Raw genomic sequence first — 17556 nt, forward strand, 5'->3', positions numbered from 1 at the left:
CGGCGACGGCGTCAAGTGTCTTGTGGACGAGCAGGGCCACCGAGGTCTCTAAGCAGAAGTTGAGCGAGCGAAGTGGTCTTGGACATGAGGGAGGCTTGATGGATCTGCTGAAGACAGCTTCGTAGAAGAGGATGGATCGCGAGAAAAAGTGCCAAGCGGCGAACAGAGATCAACTGTTACAGTGGATGACGCGCAGTAGCGGATGGACACTTTGACCGCCACAGTCGCTTCACCGAAGAAGCCCACAGGTGTGCTTCAGCCCCGTTCAACTCGTGAGAAACAGTCTGCCTCCAGCCATTGAGACGTCACCCTCTGAGGCATGTGCGAAGGTGGTTCCCCCAGACAAGGACTGGCGATCCTGTGCCAGAGATTGGCGATCAGGAACTCGCACGAAGGAAGGAAAGGCCTCAACAGGCAATCCTGACCAACGGGATTGCCGAAAACCATCAAACTCGAACGCAAGAGAAGAAAAGAGTTCGTTTCGAAGCAGGGACGCACCTGGCAGCCTGTGGTCAGTGAGGTGTTCTCTGAGTGGGGGCACAGAACCCCCGCCCTTTGTTTCCCCGGGGCTTTTTTTCAAGTTTTTGAAAAAAAAAAATAAAGCTCTGGGTGGTGTTTTCAGGGGGAGCAAATGCCCTGACGTCCTGCCCATCGCCGGCCAAGGGAAGCGGCTGCTAATAGGGTAGTGATCTTTGCGTGTATGTTTGAACATTATCAACAGCTTTAAAAGGTTAGCCTTTTGCCGTGATGGGGAATTGATAATTACCATGCTGACGCAGCGGTGGCGTTTCCTGTATATTTGGTCGGAACTTCGTGGTGGATCATTCCGAATAACGTCGACATGCCTACAAGGCTACAACGTCTTGGAACCACTACCTAACATGAGATGCAGTGCAGGTGGTGTTGCAGGTAAGCTTAGGTGCACTTGAGGATCCGATATATCGGGGGAGCTGAATGGCAAGAAGTAGTCATGGGGGCGGAGCGTCTGTTCGCATGTCACATCCAGCCCTTGTCGTCGTCATGAAACCGTTTGGCCGTCAATATTGCCCGCTGCTAAGCCCGGCCGAGGTCTGCATCGCTGGCAAACTAATGGCATTGAACAGTACGCCGCTTGTGAACTGGGCTCTTTCTCTTCGATGAGGCTTGGGACATTTTGCGTGCGTGCGCACATTTGAACGGACACCCAGATTGAGGCACGTCTCCTTCCTTTTCTGCTGCGATGCTGGAAGCCCCCTCTGCCTGCCACCTGCCACAACCACAGCTTGCTTTCCTCGTTCTCAACCCACATCCACTGAGCACCTAGGGACCAGATCCTTATGCTATTAGACGCTCTCTATGTGCTGGCCATGTATCTGTTTGTCCGCAAGTTGTCGATCTCCTGAATCAGACATGTCGTTTTCTCCGTCTCTCACTTTCTGTGCCACACAAAGTTGATGTACATCAGCCTCGAGCCAATGGCAAATATACAGCATTCATCTTGCATCTTGATCACCATGACAAGCCTATGATTGTCGGATTTCACTTTCTACACTTCAGCTCCTGCCAGCACCGCGCGCGTTACCCCGCTCGACACATGGCGAGACAAGGCTCCAGGATCCCAACATCAGCAGTCTTACCATTCTGATAGCCACAAGCACTTCTTTGAAGGCTGCCAGAAAACATCGGTCCCAGCAAACAGCGCCTGGACACTGAATCCACAGCTCTTGCGAATCGACCCTGTCTCTCTATTTTTTTCGTGCCTTTGATCGTCCACGCTGGCGTCCTTCGACATGGAAGGTCTTGGTATCGCGGCTAACGTAATAGCCGTGGTTGACCTGTCTGCACAGGTTGCCAGATTATGTTACCAGTATTCGACCGCTGTCACTGGTGCTCGAGAAGAGATCGAACATCTGTCAAGTCATGTCAAGAAACTCCATTTCGTGGTGGAGGCTGCAAACGAGCTTTTAGAAGAAGATCGCGTTTCAAGCGGAAACCCGCCAGCCGGACCCAGCAGCTCACTTCCCACGTTAGCAAAGGTAGCAAGAACTCTAGGCGAGTGTGAGAACGATCTCTCCACCCTGCAGTCGAAAGTAGAGCCCGCTGCCACAGGATCGCGGATGCGTCGTATCGGCTCTCGAGCTCTCCAATGGCCATTCAAGAAGAAAGACGTCGATGCCATGGTCCAGAACTTTGAGCGCTACCAGCGGGTTATCACGGATGCACTACAAATGGACCAAACTCGGCTCATACAGAGAAACACGAGGTTGATGGAGCAGATACCTTACAGAAGGCGCCTGAGAAACCTCCTAGCCCTGATCTGCCCGTAGCATGCTTCACGATACAGTTCCCTCGCGATCCGGAGTTCGTCGACCGGCCTACCCTCATGCAATTATTGGAAGACCAATACAAAGGCTCTCGACAACGTATATCCCTCGTTGGCATGGGCGGTTTTGGGTAAGCCCCGTTCTTCTATTGAGCCGTCAACGGGGGACTTGGTATTTCATTGTTTCTCGTACTAAGAGGCCTCAGAAAGTCCCAGATCGCCATCGAATTCGCTTATCGTGTCCGAGAGACAATCTCTGATGCCGCTACCAACGTCTTCTGGGTACACGGCAGCACACGAGCGTCAATAGAGTAGTCCTACCGCCCCCTGGCGGACCTACTCGAGATTCCTCGACGCTATGAGCCTGGTGTAAATATCCTTACACTTGTCCGAGACTGGCTCACAGGTCCGAAGTCTGGAAAGTGGCTCATGATCCTTGATAACGCCGATGATGTCGGCGTATTCTTCGCTACGGATACCACCCAGAGTACCAGTTCAGACAGTAGTCACGAGACGCATGAGCCTCTAGCAGCGTACTTACCCAAGACTGGAGATGGGAAAATCCTGGTCACGACGCGAAGCATGAATGCCGCAGAAAAGCTGACAGGTGGTCATCATTCTGTCATTCAAATACCAACTATGGGCCAGGCCGAATGTTTACAGCTTGTCCACACTAATGCGACCTTCGTTTACGAAAAGACCGCCGCAGAGAAACTTATTCAGATCCTTGAGTTGATCCCGCTTGCCGTCACCCAGGCGGTCGCGTACATCAACCGCCGAGCCCCTCGAGTATCTATCCAGTCGTATATCCAGAATTTCCGGAAGAACGAGGCGTGGCAAGGGAATCTCTTAAGCAAGGACTCTGGAGACGTGAGGAGACTGGATAGCGCATCAAACTCCATTGTCGTCACCTGGCAGATCACTTTTGAACAGATTCGTCAAGAGAGCCCGTCGTCAGCCGAACTACTGTCGCTCATGAGCTTCTTTCACTCCCAGAACATCCTCGAAGAACTTCTCCAGGGCTACCTCGGCCTTTCTCCTAGAAGCAAGCATGACTTAAGTCAACGAGAGTGGTCCTCGCAAGACAATCAATTGCCTGACCAGCCCGAAGCTAATTCCGACGTCCAACTCCAACGCGACCTTGATGCTCTCATGGGCTATTCTCTCATCGCTCCCACAACCACAAAGGGCTTGTACGACATGCATGCCCTTGTTCAGTTCTGCACACAAGAATGGCTAGCAAAATTTGACGAGCCGGAGCGGTGGAGGAAACAGTTTATACGCTTGGCAGCCATCAACTTTCCCGACGGAGAACTTGGGACCTGGGAAAGATGTCAGGCGCTGTTACCTCATTTCCAAAAGCTCGTGGACCGGGAAGCTCCCGATTCAGAGTCCTCGATTGACCGAGCTAGACTCATGCACAACATGGCATGGTACATGCTCTAAATCGGGAAGGCCTCAAGAGCCCTGAGATTGATCGGGACGGCACTCAGTCTACGCAAAAGAATATTAGACAAAGAACATGACGACATACGGTGGTCTCTGCGTGTGCTAGGGATATTGTACACGATGACAGGACAACTTGTCAAGGCCGAAGAGACATTTGCCTATTTGCTGGAAACATCAGAGAGGCGCCATGGCGAACAGAGTAACGCGGCGCTAGCGATCACAAATGATTTGGTGTCCATGTACGTACAACAGGGCCGAATCGACGAGGCTGAAAAGCTTGGGGCTCACACAATTGAGATGGCCCGGCATGTGTTTGGCGAGAGCGGCACCCCAACCCTTATCATGGAAAGACAAATGGCCAACATATACTGCGAACAAGAGCGCTACGACCTGGCTGAGGCGTTGCTGGACAGAAACTTGAACATCATGTGGAGTACCCATGGTGATGAACACCCGCCTAGGCACCCTGTTCAACATGCAGCTTTTGACATTCATATACATGCGTCAAGGTCGAATCCAGGCAGCGAGCGAATTACAGAACAGGGATCTGATGGCGACGTCTAGAGTATACGGACAGTCACATCCTCGGACTATCGAAGCATGGATCAAGTTCCAGAGATCCAACCGGTTTTCGCGAGATCGGCCATTGACTTTTTTTCTCCCTCCCTCTACATGTACCTCTTGACTTGACTAAGGGTGGTAGTTCGGCGACGAATAGTAGCAGAGAAAATCAGGGTCGGGGTTCCATAGGTTGCCTCGGATCACCGTCCAGCTTTGGGGGTAGGAGGAGGGGTCGCCGCGCGGCGGGTTGTGTGCTTGTACAGGTACCGGTACGAGGTCTCTAGTGCGGGATGTCCTCAGCACTGCATGCGCTGCACGTCTGCCGAAGATCATCTTGTTTGTCCTGCATCGTAAAAAGCAGGTCCGTTTATCGAGTTGCCGGATTAGCGTTGCACTGCAAATGGCGCGGCACAGGTGATGGACGGTCAGCCATGGCCAGATTGCAGCTCGAGTCAAAAGAACCGGACGTGTCGAGCGGCAGAGGAGCCCAGAATGAGTTGTGCCGTCATGTTTCCCCCCATGTCCCTCCCTCCCGTAGCAGATTGCTTATCTTGCCCATTGACAAGGATGTATCGCGACATGACGTAGAATGGTTGCCAAAGTGCCTCTGCAGGAGGTGCAGCCAATGGCAGGTGCAGGTCCACCTCCCCCCCCTTCCTCACACGAGGAGAAATCCCTGCAATCGGCCCGCGCTAGGATCACTCCACGCTCGCAGCTTCCGCCTGGACTCGAACGTCGGTCCACTGCGCGCCCCTCGTTGCTCCACGCGTTTCCGTCCATGCTCCATCTTTTCGCTGGAGCTTCAATCGTTTGCAGCCACTCACGCTTCATCCTTCCCTCGACCTTCCCCCTTGACAAAGACTCGACCTAACGTAGTACTGCAGGACATGACGGGCCCGGCCTTCAAGGACCAGGACCAGGACCAGGACCAGGACTAGGACCAGAGAGAAAGAGAGAGAAAAACCCAAGACACCCGAAAACAAGATCTTTCTTGATTGACTCTGCCCGCCACTGTGGTCGCGGCCTGCTTTACTAGTCAGACCATGGGGTTTCGCTGCTAGCCTTCTAGTGCGTTACTTTATCTCTCTCCCTCTCTCGCTTCATCACTCGCTCGCCGCTCCAGTTCCATCCAGTACCATACCGGGATCGGCTCACAAGGTCCCAAGGCTACCCTTCTTCCAAGGCAAGGCCAGGCCACTTTTTTTAAAGACATCCCGCGGGACCCCCTCAAGGCAGACGCTCCCTCCTCCCCGCTGCGTCTGGCTTGAAGCTCTCCCCAGAATACAATCGTTAGTTCTGCTCCGCCTACATCTCGACAGCTCAAGCTTGGCTCTCAAGCTCCCACCGCGAAATCTCGACTCAATTGACCTGACAGCCCGACTCGACGGCAGTCTCGGATCTCGCCCTTGACAAAAAAAAAAACAAAAAAACAACCCTGACCCGCACCCCATCACTCGTTTCAGTTGGCCGGGGAAGAACGGGGTCACCCAGCGAAACATTCCTCAGAACCTCGTGGACCGTGGGGCAACTCGACAGCGCAAAGACATTCCCAAGGCTGTCCAGACCAGGAGGAACGAGCGAGGCACTCTGCGCCAGAGCTCTGGACCGGATCCCCTCCCCCGCCATCGGTTGACCCTGACGACTGAGCTTAATCGCAAATCTTTGCTACCACTACAATCACCCTCACGATCACTGCTTCTGCTCCTGTTCCTGCTCGCTCGGCACGTCAGCTCTGCGCGACAGTCACACTCGCTTCGGAACCTGCTCGAACACACCACCTCATGCTCTAGACAACATGCGGTACTCTATAGTCGCTTCGGCGCTGCTAGGCGCTGGGGCTGCCCTCGCACCCGTTGACACAGGTCTCACCTGCCAATTGCCTCCAAGTCAGTCCCTTTGCTTCTGCGCGACCCTGCACTTGGACATGTGCTAACCCAAGCCTCATCAGACGAATTGCTCGTAGGATCTGAACAATGCCAAGGTGGTCTGCTCGACGCGAAGACTGTCCTAGCCTGCCATGCTGGCTGGGACGCCTCACGCGGTGGGCTCCTGTCACTGTCCAAGGATGCCACTGCTTGTATCTTGACTGGTTTCGAAACTCTCCAGGTCCATGACCTCCACGTGAGTTTTGCCTGATCACGAATACCCGGCCGCCTGCTGACATGGCATTCTAGGTCGCTCCGGTTTGTAACCAGACCCAGATGGATGCTTGTGCGAAGGTCATGTTTGGTCACTTGTCTGAAGTCGATGCGAAATACCTGAGTATGCCCGCCCTCCGAGAAACACCTGCTGAGATGGTGGCGCAACGATTGAAGGGCGACGCCAAACACGACCAAGCCCTCCTCGGCAAGCCACCTCGTAATATCGAGCTTCAGCCCTTCGCTCGCCGCCAGCAACCTCGCAGCGCCTCGGCACGCAGGCACGCCAATGCCAACCAAGCAAAGGTGCCCTCTCGAAACAACAACCTGTCCTCGCCGAAGATTGCCACCACGCAGGAGAAGCAACCAGCCTCGACAACACCTAGAATTCGCTCCACGAGCGACCTGTTCTCCGCAACAGCCACACTCCTTCCTTCTGCTCCCGGCAACAAGCACTTTGCCGGCATGGCTTGCGCATTAGCCATCGTCTCGCTCATCTTCGTCATCTGGATGTAACTCCACTGATGGTTGGGCCCCCATTCCTTTTCTTTCTGTCCCTATTGCATGGTTCTATTTGGTGTGTGGTGTGTTTTTCGGTAGATACCCCGGTCCTGATACCCTAGATAAAGGAGCGGTTGGTCATTGAGTTTCTGTTTTCACTATGGCGTTAGAGGGTTTGTGTACATACGACGTGTGGCGGACATACTGGCGGGGAGATTTGTGGGCGTTCCGGTATTGGTGTCACGAGGCAGTTGGCACGAGTGCGATGAGCAAGGTGTCTGAGGCACCACTGTTACGCGTTATGGCTGGGACTTGATGGGTGCGCGAAGACGGGATTCGTGTCCGACGCTGGTTGCGGACGTGCTGTCTGAGGCAGCGGCTGATGATAGGCCGATAGAGTAATTGAGTCTATACACCTCATGCTGTGATCAAGTTACCGTGATGACCGACGACTGCCGTCGTGATATTGGGGCGCACTTCACGACCGCGAGCTGATGGCGTGCTGACTTTTGGCAAGTCGTCAGCAACTGACCAGTCTTCCAGATTCACACGGCAACATGGTCTCCATTCGATTAAGGTACTCAGGTTGTCCTGTGGGTAGCACTGACAGTACGGCGCGCGCTGTGCCGTCCTGAAGCGGACATATGTGGTGGTCACGACGCAGCTTCCCTGGTGTGGTTGACGTACATATGCTACAAGAAATGCGTAAAGAACACTGGGATGCTGACAGCACGCGTCCGAGGCAGGCAAGCACGCATCGTATCAAGTGGCCATGGCAATTGAAAATAATGCCATTCCTTCGTTCATCATGAAGATACTTTGAAACCACCAGGACAGGTCTATCTAAAGATTTTCAAGGCAACGCGCAAGTAGCCGAACGGGCCCCATCGACCCCCTCGCCATGCCAGCTCCGACCAGCTTATGACCGAGCAGCATCTTCTTCACCAAGCCGCGCAAGGCAGCTGTAGCAATGAAAACAAGGTTGTAAATCAAAAATTCCGCCCACGATGGCCCCGAAGGACAATCGAAAGAGGCCGACTCCACGTTGTGCAATGTAGGCCATCCTCTTTGCCGAGAGAAATTCATGATCTTCTCTCGACTGAACAAGGTAAGTATGAAGAAAGGAAAAGAAGGTCAAGAAGAGAAGGAGGACGAGAATCGAGCTGGCTTTATAGTGGTGCCGAGGGCGGTGGCCGCAGGCAGAATCTTTTCCGAACTGCGTGGGTCCAACCACCCGAGCCACCCGCCCCCCCCCCCTGTGGTAGGAGCACCTAGGAAGCGAAATTCCGTCCTCCTTGTCGCGTCCGCGCATGCAATCTGGTCAACTTATCGTGGAGGTAAATCGAAAGTTTGGTATTCTACGCCTTGCTAGCCTCCTCCTGCTGCTGCTCATAGTATAGCTCCTCAGCTGTAGTGACACAGTTGATATTCGCGCCGAGCTTGTTCATCGTCTCAATCCACTCGTCCGTCTCGTCTGAGTCAAAGACGATGCCGCCGCCTAAACGGCCATGTTAGCATATACCGTTGTGACTTCCTCGGGGTGGGAAAAAGCGAAAGGGAAGAGTAGGTAGACTCACCGGCTTGCAGGTACGCCACGCCGTCCTTGACCGTCATGGTCCTCAACGCAATGCACGTGTCCATGGCGCCCTCGACGTCGTCGCCCTTGTCGTCAAGGCCGCCGTAGCCAAAGTAGCCAACGGCGCCGGCGTAGACGCCGCGCTTCTCGCCCTCGAGCTCGGCAATGAGCTCCATGGCGCGCACCTTGGGGGCGCCGCTGACGGTGCCGGCAGGGAAGATGCTGCGGAAGGCGTCGAATCGGGTCTGGTCCGGGCGCAGCACGCCCGAGACCTGGCTGACAAGGTGCTGGACGTGGCTGAACTTTTCGACAACCATGAGGTGGTCGACCTTGACGGTGCGCGGGTCGCCGACGCGGTTGACGTCGTTGCGCGCGAGGTCGACGAGCATGACGTGCTCGGCGCGGTCCTTGAGCGAGCTGCGCAGCTCGTCGGCGAGGCGCTCGTCCTCCTCGGGCGTGCGCCCGCGCTTGACGGTGCCGGCGATGGGGTGCGTGATGACGCGGCCGTTCTCCGACTTGACGAGCAGCTCCGGCGAGGCGCCGACGATCTGGAAGTCGCGGCAGTTGATGTAGAACAGGTAGGGCGACGGGTTGACGGTGCGCAGGTGGCGATATATGTTGAAGGGGTGCAGTGACGTCGGGCGCGCGAGGCGATGGGAGGGCACGGCCTGGATAATGTCGCCCTTGACGATATGCTTCTTGAGGGCGCGGACGTGGCCCTCGTAGCCGGCCTGGCCAATGTTGGAGGTGTATTCGTGGCCCAGTTTGATGGGGCCCTGCTCGGGAAGCGGAATATCGGGAGCGTTGAGGACCGCGACGAGCTCCTCGATGGTGTTCTTGCCGGCTTCGTACACGGCCTCGATTTGGGTGGGATCTTCGGGAACATGCAAAAATGTGATGACCTTGATGATGCCATAGAAGCGATCAAAAGCCACAATCGTGTCGAACAGCATGAACAAGCTCTCGGGGATTTGGAGAACATCCTTCATTGTCCGCGCCGTCTTGGGCTCAAAGTATCGGACGAGATCATATGACGCATACCCAATGGCACCGCCGGTCATAGGCGGAAGCTGCAAGCCTGGAACATGGGCGACAGTATACTGGGCAAGCTCAGCCTCGAGGGCTGGCAATGGATCGCATTCTGGACCAAAGCCAGGACCTGTGGCGAGGACCTTTCGTGGCCCAGCACCGACGAAGCTGTATCGACCCACACGCTCAGTGGCGGCGCTTTCGAAGAGAAATGAGTAGTCCGAGTCGGGGTTGTGGGCCGACACCTTCAAGTAGGCAGCTGACGGGGTAATGAGGTCGGAGGTGATCTGACGGTAGACAGGAATGAGGTTGGGCTTCTTGCCGGAGGATGGTGCCGGAGCGTCGACGATGCTCCTCACCGTCTCGAGTGAGGGTATGACACCGCGCTGGGAAGACATGGTCAGTGGGTTTCGGGGTCAATTAGCATAGGGTGAGGTTTTACAGAAACAGCCATGGTGATCTGGCCTCGAGGGGAGGCTCTAAGGGGTACGCGGCAGATGAGGCGGTGTTAACCTTTGACTCATTACGACGCTGTCTACTGCCGTTGAAAGATTTCCGGACGTGCCAGTTGTTGGAGGGGTCGTGGCTAGACGATTTGCCCGATAACGGCGATAAGCGGAGGGACAGCTGCCGGGCCCACCACCAAGGCCTTCTGGGGGTGGGGACCACACCGAGAGACTGGTCGAGATGATGATTTACGTATGGTGTTTTGGAAGATGGAGAAAGCCACGGGGACGGACTGTCTTGCATGTACATGATAACCTGCGTCTCCTCCGAGTTTCTAGCCAGAAGTGATGCTAAATGAAACCACACTGCCGGACGCCATCACTGTGTCTTGCGACAAGGCACAACATGTGTGAACAAATCCACGACGAACCCATCACTTTGTGCTAGTAACACTTGACATCGACCTTTCAACCGCTCCCCAACATTGTTAGTCTAAGACTCGACCGACAGTGCCTTGGCGCCGACCAATCTGCCATCCTTGCCCTCGCCGAGCGCCGTCAGGACCCAGTACTCAAACCTCGCCCCGCCTCGCGAAATCTTGTACACCCTCACATCGTTCCCCTTGCTCGCCTCCCTCACTGCCTCGATCAGCTCCTGGTAGTTGCCCTCAGAGTCCCAGTCGAAGGGATCCAGGATCTCAACCTCCGCGTCTTTCGGCTCTGGGTGCTCTACTAGCTCTGCGAATTGTACTGCACTCTTGCATTAGCATTCTCATTGTCCGGTTCGTATAGACGAAAGAGCAGAACCTACCCTCGTCAGGCAACCCCTTGCTCCAGCTGAGCGCGACGCCCTCGAAGGGCTCGTCCGCCTCGGACACGTAGATCTTGTCCCCGCCCTTGAGCTGTGCCGCGATCGCCTCAGGCACCTCGACGCCGTTGTCCTGCGCCTTGAGCTGGGCGCCGCCTCCGGGAGCGCTGGCCTGCTTGGCACGACCGGCAGAGGGGTCCTCGTTCGCCTTGTCGAGGAAAGCCATGTAGTCTTCGTCGGAGCCCATGGTGCGGGGTGTTGCGTGGAAGGCTGCGAAAGAGGTCGTGGTGATGTTCCGCCGGGATCGAGAAGGGACAGGTTGGAGAGGAATGAGCGACTGCGAGATAGCTCTTATTCGTGTCGAGCAGAGAGATGGAATACTTCGGAGTGTCGACGTGAATCGTATCGCAGAGATTGTTGTTGCAGAAGAGGGGAGCTTGGGAAGGTAGACAGCAGCCATGATGGAAGGGTGGGTGGTGCAGCAAGCAGCCTTGCTTGGGTGGAATGACGCAACCTCTTCCCACTGGTCCAGATTTCTCGGGCGACACCACGGCGAGCAGATGACCCACACTGACAATGCTCATGTCCAACATGTGGGTTGAGATGCATTTCGGGCAGCGTCATAATCAAATTACACATCAGTTACACTCGAGAACACACATTATTTTCACTTCACGCTCAAGCATTATTCATGGGATATCATTCCTTTCTTCGTTCTTGGGTTCGTGGCTCCTCAAGTCAACCGTTTTGAATGCCCCAAACCGTCCCGATAAGCGCGAGAAAGAACCCTCGACACCTTTGCAATGACCCAGATACAAGAAAACCCCCAGCTGTCGAAAGACTTTTTACGCAGCGACGAGGTCCTTCTTGAGAGTACCCTGGTACTGCTTCTTCTCCGCGGGCGTCTGGAAGGCGCCGTGTCCGAACTCGGACGAGGTATCGATCCACTTGAGGGTGATCTTCTCGTTGGCACGGCGCGAGGTGTGGACGAACATGGACTTGCGGAGAGTGACAACACGCTTCTTGGGGCCGGGGATGGAGCCCTTGACCATGACGAAGTCGTTGTTGATCTCGCCGTAGCGGACGAAGCCACCGAGGCTGGGGTCATGTTAGCGAACACGTTTTTTGGTGAGACATGTGGAACGGGGAGAACGTACGGAGTGATGACCTTCTTGGTGACATCGAGCTCGGTGGAGGCGCTGTCCTCGGCACCGGCCTTGGCGATGCGGTAAACCTTGTGGTTGACCGAGGTACGGTGGTGGTAACCCATCTGACCAGCACGGGCAACAGTCCACTGGACGTGGGATGGGTGCCAGGCACCGATACAGGCGACCTTACGCAGACCCTTGTGGGTCTTGCGAGGAAGCTTCTTGGTGCCCCAACGGGAGGTGACACCGTTGAAACCCTTACCCTTGGTAACGGCGATGACATCGATCATCTCGTCCTGCTCGAAGATGGTGTCGACAGACACCTCCTTCTCGAAGAGACCGTAGCCGAAGTCGACCTTGTCGGCAACGGAGCCACCATTGACCTGGATCTCCATAAGGTGGGCCTTCTTCTGCTTGAGAGGCGTCTTGCGGATCTGAGTGTGGGCAAGGACACGGACGACGGAGCAGTACTTCTTGATGCGCTCAATCTCGCGGGTGATGGAGGCGCCGCTGGACTCGGAGTGCTTCTTGGCGTACTTGGTGAAGGCCTTCTTCTTGGACTTGTACCAGTTCCTGTAGAAGCGACGACGGACCTCGTCGCTCAGGTGCTCGGCCCAGACGGTGGTGAGCGAGCGCAGACCGCGGGGAGTCTCGATGTAGCCCACGATACCAACAACGACCATCTAGAAGATGTTAGCCATAGGCACTCAAGCCAAGCGGGCTGCGTTGCTCGTACAGGGGGGGTATCAATGATGGACACGGCCTCAACGACCTCCTTCTTGTGGGCCTTCGCGCCGGGACGGTCGAGGTCGCGGACAATGGTGGTCATGCCAGCCTTGTAGCCCATGGTGGCCGTCAGGTGGACGGGCTTCTTGGGGTCATCCTTGGGGAAGCTGCGCGAAAGTCGACATGTCAGAGACTTTGATTTTCTCTTCCAGCGGACCAGCCGATATTCTTCTTCCCGGGGAACGTTGCAACTTACGACTTGACCTTTCCGCGGTGACGGGCGGCACGCTTGCGCGGCAGATACGCCAGCGAACCGTGGCGAGGGGCCTCGTACTTTCGGTGAGACATGTTGGGCGACTGATCTCGTGGGTTGTGAGGGTGATCAATCGGAGAGGTATGAGGAAGAGGGTGTCTAGATGGTGGTTCGCAAAAGACGACTAGATGGGAGGGCAGCCACTGCGAGAAAAAAAGCCCTAGACCGACCCACTTTGGAGTTTTGCTCCTGCTCAGTGGTGTTTGGTGCACTCGATTGGCGGCTGGCTCGGGTACCCTAGTCACGTGTGCCTTACTTTTCTTGACTTGGTGGGGTGGCTCTGTGCGAGTGGTCCAGTTGTCAGAGCTAGAGCCCACTAGCGTCCCGCCGACGGTTCGTCTCTCCAATTATCCTCACGTGACCAACCAACTACAAGATCACTCCTGGTCACACATCATACACAGCTCAGTCCTGTAGACAGAAAGCAGCGAAACTGATCTTTGATTTATATTCATTCGTGAAACTGTCGAGATAAGCCGTCGTGCGCCGAGTCCTCGTCAAACGAAAGCCTTCTCGAGAGAGCTGGTCTGTAATAATGAAGTGGTATACAAGGCAATGAAAGGGAATCGGTACGAAAGACGGACAAAAGAAAACACAACTCGGCCAGTCAGGCCTTTGATTCTTGCATTAGGTGGACTCAACCTTAGGCTGAGGCCCCAACGACCCATTGACGCTGCCGCTTGTGGGCGGCTTGGTCTCGCCCGCAGCCGGCGCGGGGCCTGATCCATTCGTGGTCGCTGGCGGGACCTTCTTCTCATCCTCGCCACTATCGTCGTAATCTTCATCAACGTCCATCTTGCGAGCAGCCCGCTCGGGCTCGCTCGGGGCAGCAGAGCGCACAGGAGGAGCCTGCTCAGGTGCAGGACGTTCCTCGGCGGCAGCGTACTCCTTTGATGGAGGAGCAGGCGGCGCGTTCTGGACAGGGCTGCCGTGAACCACGCCTTGCATCGGTGCGGCTGACGCTTGCATGGGTGGCAGATGGTTGGCGGACAACGGCTGACCAGGCGGGTGGTGAGCGGCATCAGAGGGATGATATCCATCGTTCTGAGGCTGGCGCTGTTGTTCCTCGGCTCTGCGCATGTCGTCTTGCCTCCGTTGATCGTCTTGCCTCCGCTGGTCGTCCACCCGACGTTGGTCGTCCGCCCGACGCTGGTCATCGAGGCGACGTTGGTCATCGAATCGGCGAGCTTCAGATGAGTTTCGCCTATATGGCTCGCGTGGACCGGGAGGAGTTGAAGGCCTGCGAGGACGGACGTCGTCAAGACGGGCTCTGCTCTCATCGTTGGCGGGACGCTTGTGCGTCGACTCCTCCTCCCACTCGCGCATGCGCTTAGGTCCAACTGACGCTGGTCGATCATGTTCGCTTCGTGGCGCCGGTTCGGCTGACATGAGAGCCGGTGCTTGCTGCTGCGGGCCCTCCAGCGGCGTACCGGGTCCCTCTGGGTGGTGTCCATAAGGAGCGGGGGGAGGAGGAGGCTGGTGCTGGGGGTAAGCCGACTTGGGCGAAGGCATGCGGTTCTCGTGGATGGGACGCTCTCCAGGCCTTGGGCTATTGGCACCGCGGAAGGGGGGTTGACTGGGTGGCGGTCCTCCGTTCGGGCCAGGGTTCATTGATGGCATTTGTGCCGAGGAAGGCGTAGGGACATAGTTGGGGTTAGGCACCCGCGGCTGCGAGGTCGGAGCCTGGTGAGACTGAGGAGGGGGAGGAGGGCCAGACGAATAGTGGACAGGAGGAGGGGGAGTAGGCCCCCGGCGAACCGAGCCAGGACGGCTGGTCTCAGGATACTGAGGGCGCGCGTGCTGCTCCTGACGAGGAGGGCTTGGCTGACGAAGCGGGGGCGCAGGGCCGCGGAACTGCTCTCCTCGTTGATCAAACGGGTTGCCCGGCTGGGGAGGAGGGTTGATGTCCGCGAGACGACCCCAAGAGTGCTGGCCGGGGCCGGCCGCCGGAGGAGGAGGCTGCGGCGGGAGCTGCTGCTGCTGCTGCTGTTGCTGTTGAGGGCCGGAACCTGCCCACGGGGGTGCCGGTGGGCCGACCTGGTACGAGGCGGCATGGATATCAGATGGCTCAGGTGCACGGGGCAGCGGTGCTCCATTGGCGGTACCGTTGCGCAAGAGCTGCAGTCGCGCCTTGATGTGAGGGTTGGCAGGATCAAGCTCCGCAGCACGCTGATAAGCGTCCAAGGCGTCGCTGATCTGGTTGTTGCAGGACTCGTACTGCCAATTTTGTGAGTTGGGGTGTACCATACGGGAGGAGAAGGTTCATTCGCTTACCAAAGTACCCAAGTCATACCAGACCTCTGAGATGAACGGGTTGAGGCGGATAGCGCGCGAGTAAGCATCGAGGGCATCCCTGTACTGATTGATCTGATAGTATAGCACACCGATCGAGCACCAGAAGGTTGGGTTCCGACCGTCGCGGTAGACGGCTTGTTGGTAAGCTTCGTACGCCTTGGGATATTTCTGCTGCGACATGTAGCATCGTCCGAGAAGGTACCAGCTCTGTGCGTCGTTCTGGTCGGCAGCGACTGATTTCTCGAGGAACTCGATAGCCCGATCTTGACTTTGGTAGTTGGTGCTCTCCTGGTGATGAAGCCAGCCGAGCTGCTGCAGTACCTTGGCGTGGCTGGGATCGCGCTCGAGGACGCGCTGGTAGGCTGCTTTAGCGCTATCATACTGTGTGCATACATGTCAGTCGTGCTCCGGTCTGCTGTGAATGGCGAAACTTACGTCCTTCTGCTGTTCGTGAACATGGCCGATCTGGAACAAGATGTCTTCCTCGCTCAGGGGGGAAGGCGGTGATGACACAATGTACTTGAAGCACTAGTGGATGGTCAGTAAGGCAGGTCGCCTTGGTGGGGATGAAGAACGTACCTCGAGACTTGGCCCATATTTTTGTTGCTGTTTGTAAATTATACCGAGACGGAAGTAAATCTCGTTGGCCTTTTCGAACGCCGGATCCATCTGCATGACTTGGGAGAAGGCCTCTTCGGCGTGCTCGAGGGAACCATATCGGTCGTACAGAATGCCGATGCCATACCACAATCGGGGCTCCTGAGGAGAGGTCAGTGAATCAAGCACGGTATCCAGTGTTGGCGGTAGCTGACCTTGGGGTTGCGTAGGTTGACGAGAGCATTCTGGTACGCGCTATATGCCTGTTGCAAATCGTCCATCATAAGATAGCAATGACCTATACTGCATGTTAGTAGGCCGAGGGACTGAGGGCATCGAGGTTTGGGATTTGCGTACCGAGGCTGCCCCAGGCTTCGCCATTGTGCGCATCAATCTTGAGAACAGCCTGTAGGTATTCGACGGCCTTCGCGAAGTGCTCGCGGGTTCGCAGAATCAAGCTGATGGCGTTCATGGCCAGAATGGACTGGGGATTCGCCCGCAGAGCGGCCTCGTACGCCAAGATGGCCTCGTCGAGATCACCGAGCACTTCGCAGCAGGTGCCTGAAATCACAGTTAATCTTCCGTGGCGATAACGAATGGTCACCAATCTACTTACCAACCTGAATCCACATGGCTTCTATGACAAAGGACGCTTGGCGCGACGGCGCGAAACCCTGGCCTTGCTGGGGAGGACCTGGGGGCGGGGGCGGCCCAGGAGGGCCATGTTGCGCCTGCATCGCCATTGTCGGCGAAGGATGATGGTTTGCCATGGCAATGATCGTGTCGTGGACAGAGGTTTGGGTGAAGCAGGTCAAGGCTTGCTCGGCCTACGAGAGCGATCGACACGGAACTATCGCGACGGGCGACGGCGAGGCTGGGGTGCGAATCGACAACTGCGATCGCAATGCGAGCCGGCGGTGATGCTCGAGCTGATGAGAGAAACGACGGCGTGAGGAGAGAGTGTAGACCAGACAGACGTCAGCTGACCTCTGTCTATCGTTCTGGTCTGGGATGGCTACTGATGTTTTTGGTAGACCATGCACCGAGGATGTGCTCCGACGAGGTCGGACGAGACAACGGCGCGACGAGGACGGAGAAATAAACTTTGACAGCTGTAAGGAATTGACCCTCGTCGTGCCCGTTCCCCTTGATCGCAATGTCAGATAGGGATGGAGAGGCACAGGTGGGGGGATGCTGATGGCGGTCGAGGAGGTCTTGATCAGTCTACAGACGAGAAGATGCGTCCAAGCCAGGATCGAGTTGGCGACAGGAAGAAATTGGGGGGAAGCCGCGCAGCGTTCTTTGGGAGTGAAGGGGAAGGGGTGGGTTAGGTGAGTTTGTGCTGACCTCCTCCCGGTAATTCCACGGCGGGCGTTTAGGAAGTGCGGGTCTCAGGAATGGACAGGGGTCGTGGGTGTGGAGGCTGTGGCTGGGATGACGGATCCAGCGATTCCAGCGCCCCCCTCCCCCCCTGTTCGTCTTCCCCTCGACGCTTGGTGGCCTGTCCACATCCCGTCTTTCCAATCTGGTAGGTAAGGTACATCGCACATGTCTCTATCCGCGGGCCAAGCCCGGGCGTGGGCTGCCCGATCCCTTCAACCCCTTTAATATAGGCTTTGGGGGGGGGGGGGGGCAGGGTAAGGGTAGCCAGTGTCCGCCAACCCGCC

General features: G+C 56.4%; 7 protein-coding genes across 7 annotated transcripts; 2 read left to right on the top strand and 5 right to left on the bottom strand.

Moving 5' to 3' along the window:
- Positions 1-2156: 2156 nt before the first annotated feature.
- VDAG_07046 (uncharacterized protein) lies at positions 2157-3748 on the top strand (the record flags this gene model as incomplete). The annotated part of the gene is made up of 6 exons (XM_009655951.1): positions 2157-2186; positions 2267-2433; positions 2509-2584; positions 2717-2789; positions 2856-3514; positions 3665-3748. The coding sequence occupies 6 exons, from the start codon at positions 2157-2159 to the stop codon at positions 3746-3748; spliced, it is 1089 nt and encodes a 362-aa protein (XP_009654246.1).
- VDAG_07047 (uncharacterized protein) lies at positions 3124-4392 on the bottom strand. Its single transcript, XM_009655952.1, has 3 exons — positions 3999-4392; positions 3837-3916; positions 3124-3624 (listed from the first exon to the last, which is right to left on the bottom strand). The coding sequence occupies exons 1-2, from the start codon at positions 4250-4252 to the stop codon at positions 3910-3912; spliced, it is 261 nt and encodes an 86-aa protein (XP_009654247.1). The 5' UTR covers positions 4253-4392; the 3' UTR covers positions 3124-3624; positions 3837-3909.
- Positions 4393-5428: 1036 nt separating this feature from the next.
- Positions 5429-7370, top strand: VDAG_07048 (uncharacterized protein). The gene is made up of 3 exons (XM_009655953.1): positions 5429-6198; positions 6261-6433; positions 6487-7370. Exons 1-3 carry the CDS (start codon positions 6108-6110, stop codon positions 6964-6966), a joined length of 744 nt encoding a protein of 247 aa, XP_009654248.1. The 5' UTR covers positions 5429-6107; the 3' UTR covers positions 6967-7370.
- A 939-nt stretch (positions 7371-8309) lies between these two features.
- VDAG_07049 (anthranilate synthase component 1) lies at positions 8310-9954 on the bottom strand (the record flags this gene model as incomplete). Its single annotated transcript, XM_009655954.1, has 2 exons — positions 8310-8449; positions 8529-9954. 2 exons carry the CDS (start codon positions 9952-9954, stop codon positions 8310-8312), a joined length of 1566 nt encoding a protein of 521 aa, XP_009654249.1.
- Positions 9955-10495: 541 nt separating this feature from the next.
- Positions 10496-11057, bottom strand: VDAG_07050 (uncharacterized protein; the record flags this gene model as incomplete). Its single annotated transcript, XM_009655955.1, has 2 exons — positions 10496-10752; positions 10814-11057. The coding sequence occupies 2 exons, from the start codon at positions 11055-11057 to the stop codon at positions 10496-10498; spliced, it is 501 nt and encodes a 166-aa protein (XP_009654250.1).
- Positions 11058-11494: 437 nt separating this feature from the next.
- Positions 11495-13032, bottom strand: VDAG_07051 (60S ribosomal protein L3; the record flags this gene model as incomplete). The annotated part of the gene is made up of 4 exons (XM_009655956.1): positions 11495-11908; positions 11968-12641; positions 12695-12851; positions 12941-13032. The coding sequence occupies 4 exons, from the start codon at positions 13030-13032 to the stop codon at positions 11656-11658; spliced, it is 1176 nt and encodes a 391-aa protein (XP_009654251.1). The 3' UTR covers positions 11495-11655.
- Positions 13033-13431: 399 nt separating this feature from the next.
- On the bottom strand, positions 13432-16632 carry VDAG_07052 (glucose repression mediator protein CYC8; the record flags this gene model as incomplete). The annotated part of the gene is made up of 7 exons (XM_009655957.1): positions 13432-15214; positions 15272-15673; positions 15728-15820; positions 15872-16051; positions 16105-16187; positions 16247-16450; positions 16506-16632. The coding sequence occupies 7 exons, from the start codon at positions 16630-16632 to the stop codon at positions 13625-13627; spliced, it is 2679 nt and encodes an 892-aa protein (XP_009654252.1). The 3' UTR covers positions 13432-13624.
- Positions 16633-17556: the final 924 nt, after the last annotated feature.

Source organism: Verticillium dahliae, genomic scaffold (assembly GCF_000150675.1).
Source record: "Verticillium dahliae VdLs.17 supercont1.15 genomic scaffold, whole genome shotgun sequence".
Classification (NCBI taxonomy): domain Eukaryota; kingdom Fungi; phylum Ascomycota; class Sordariomycetes; order Glomerellales; family Plectosphaerellaceae; genus Verticillium; species Verticillium dahliae.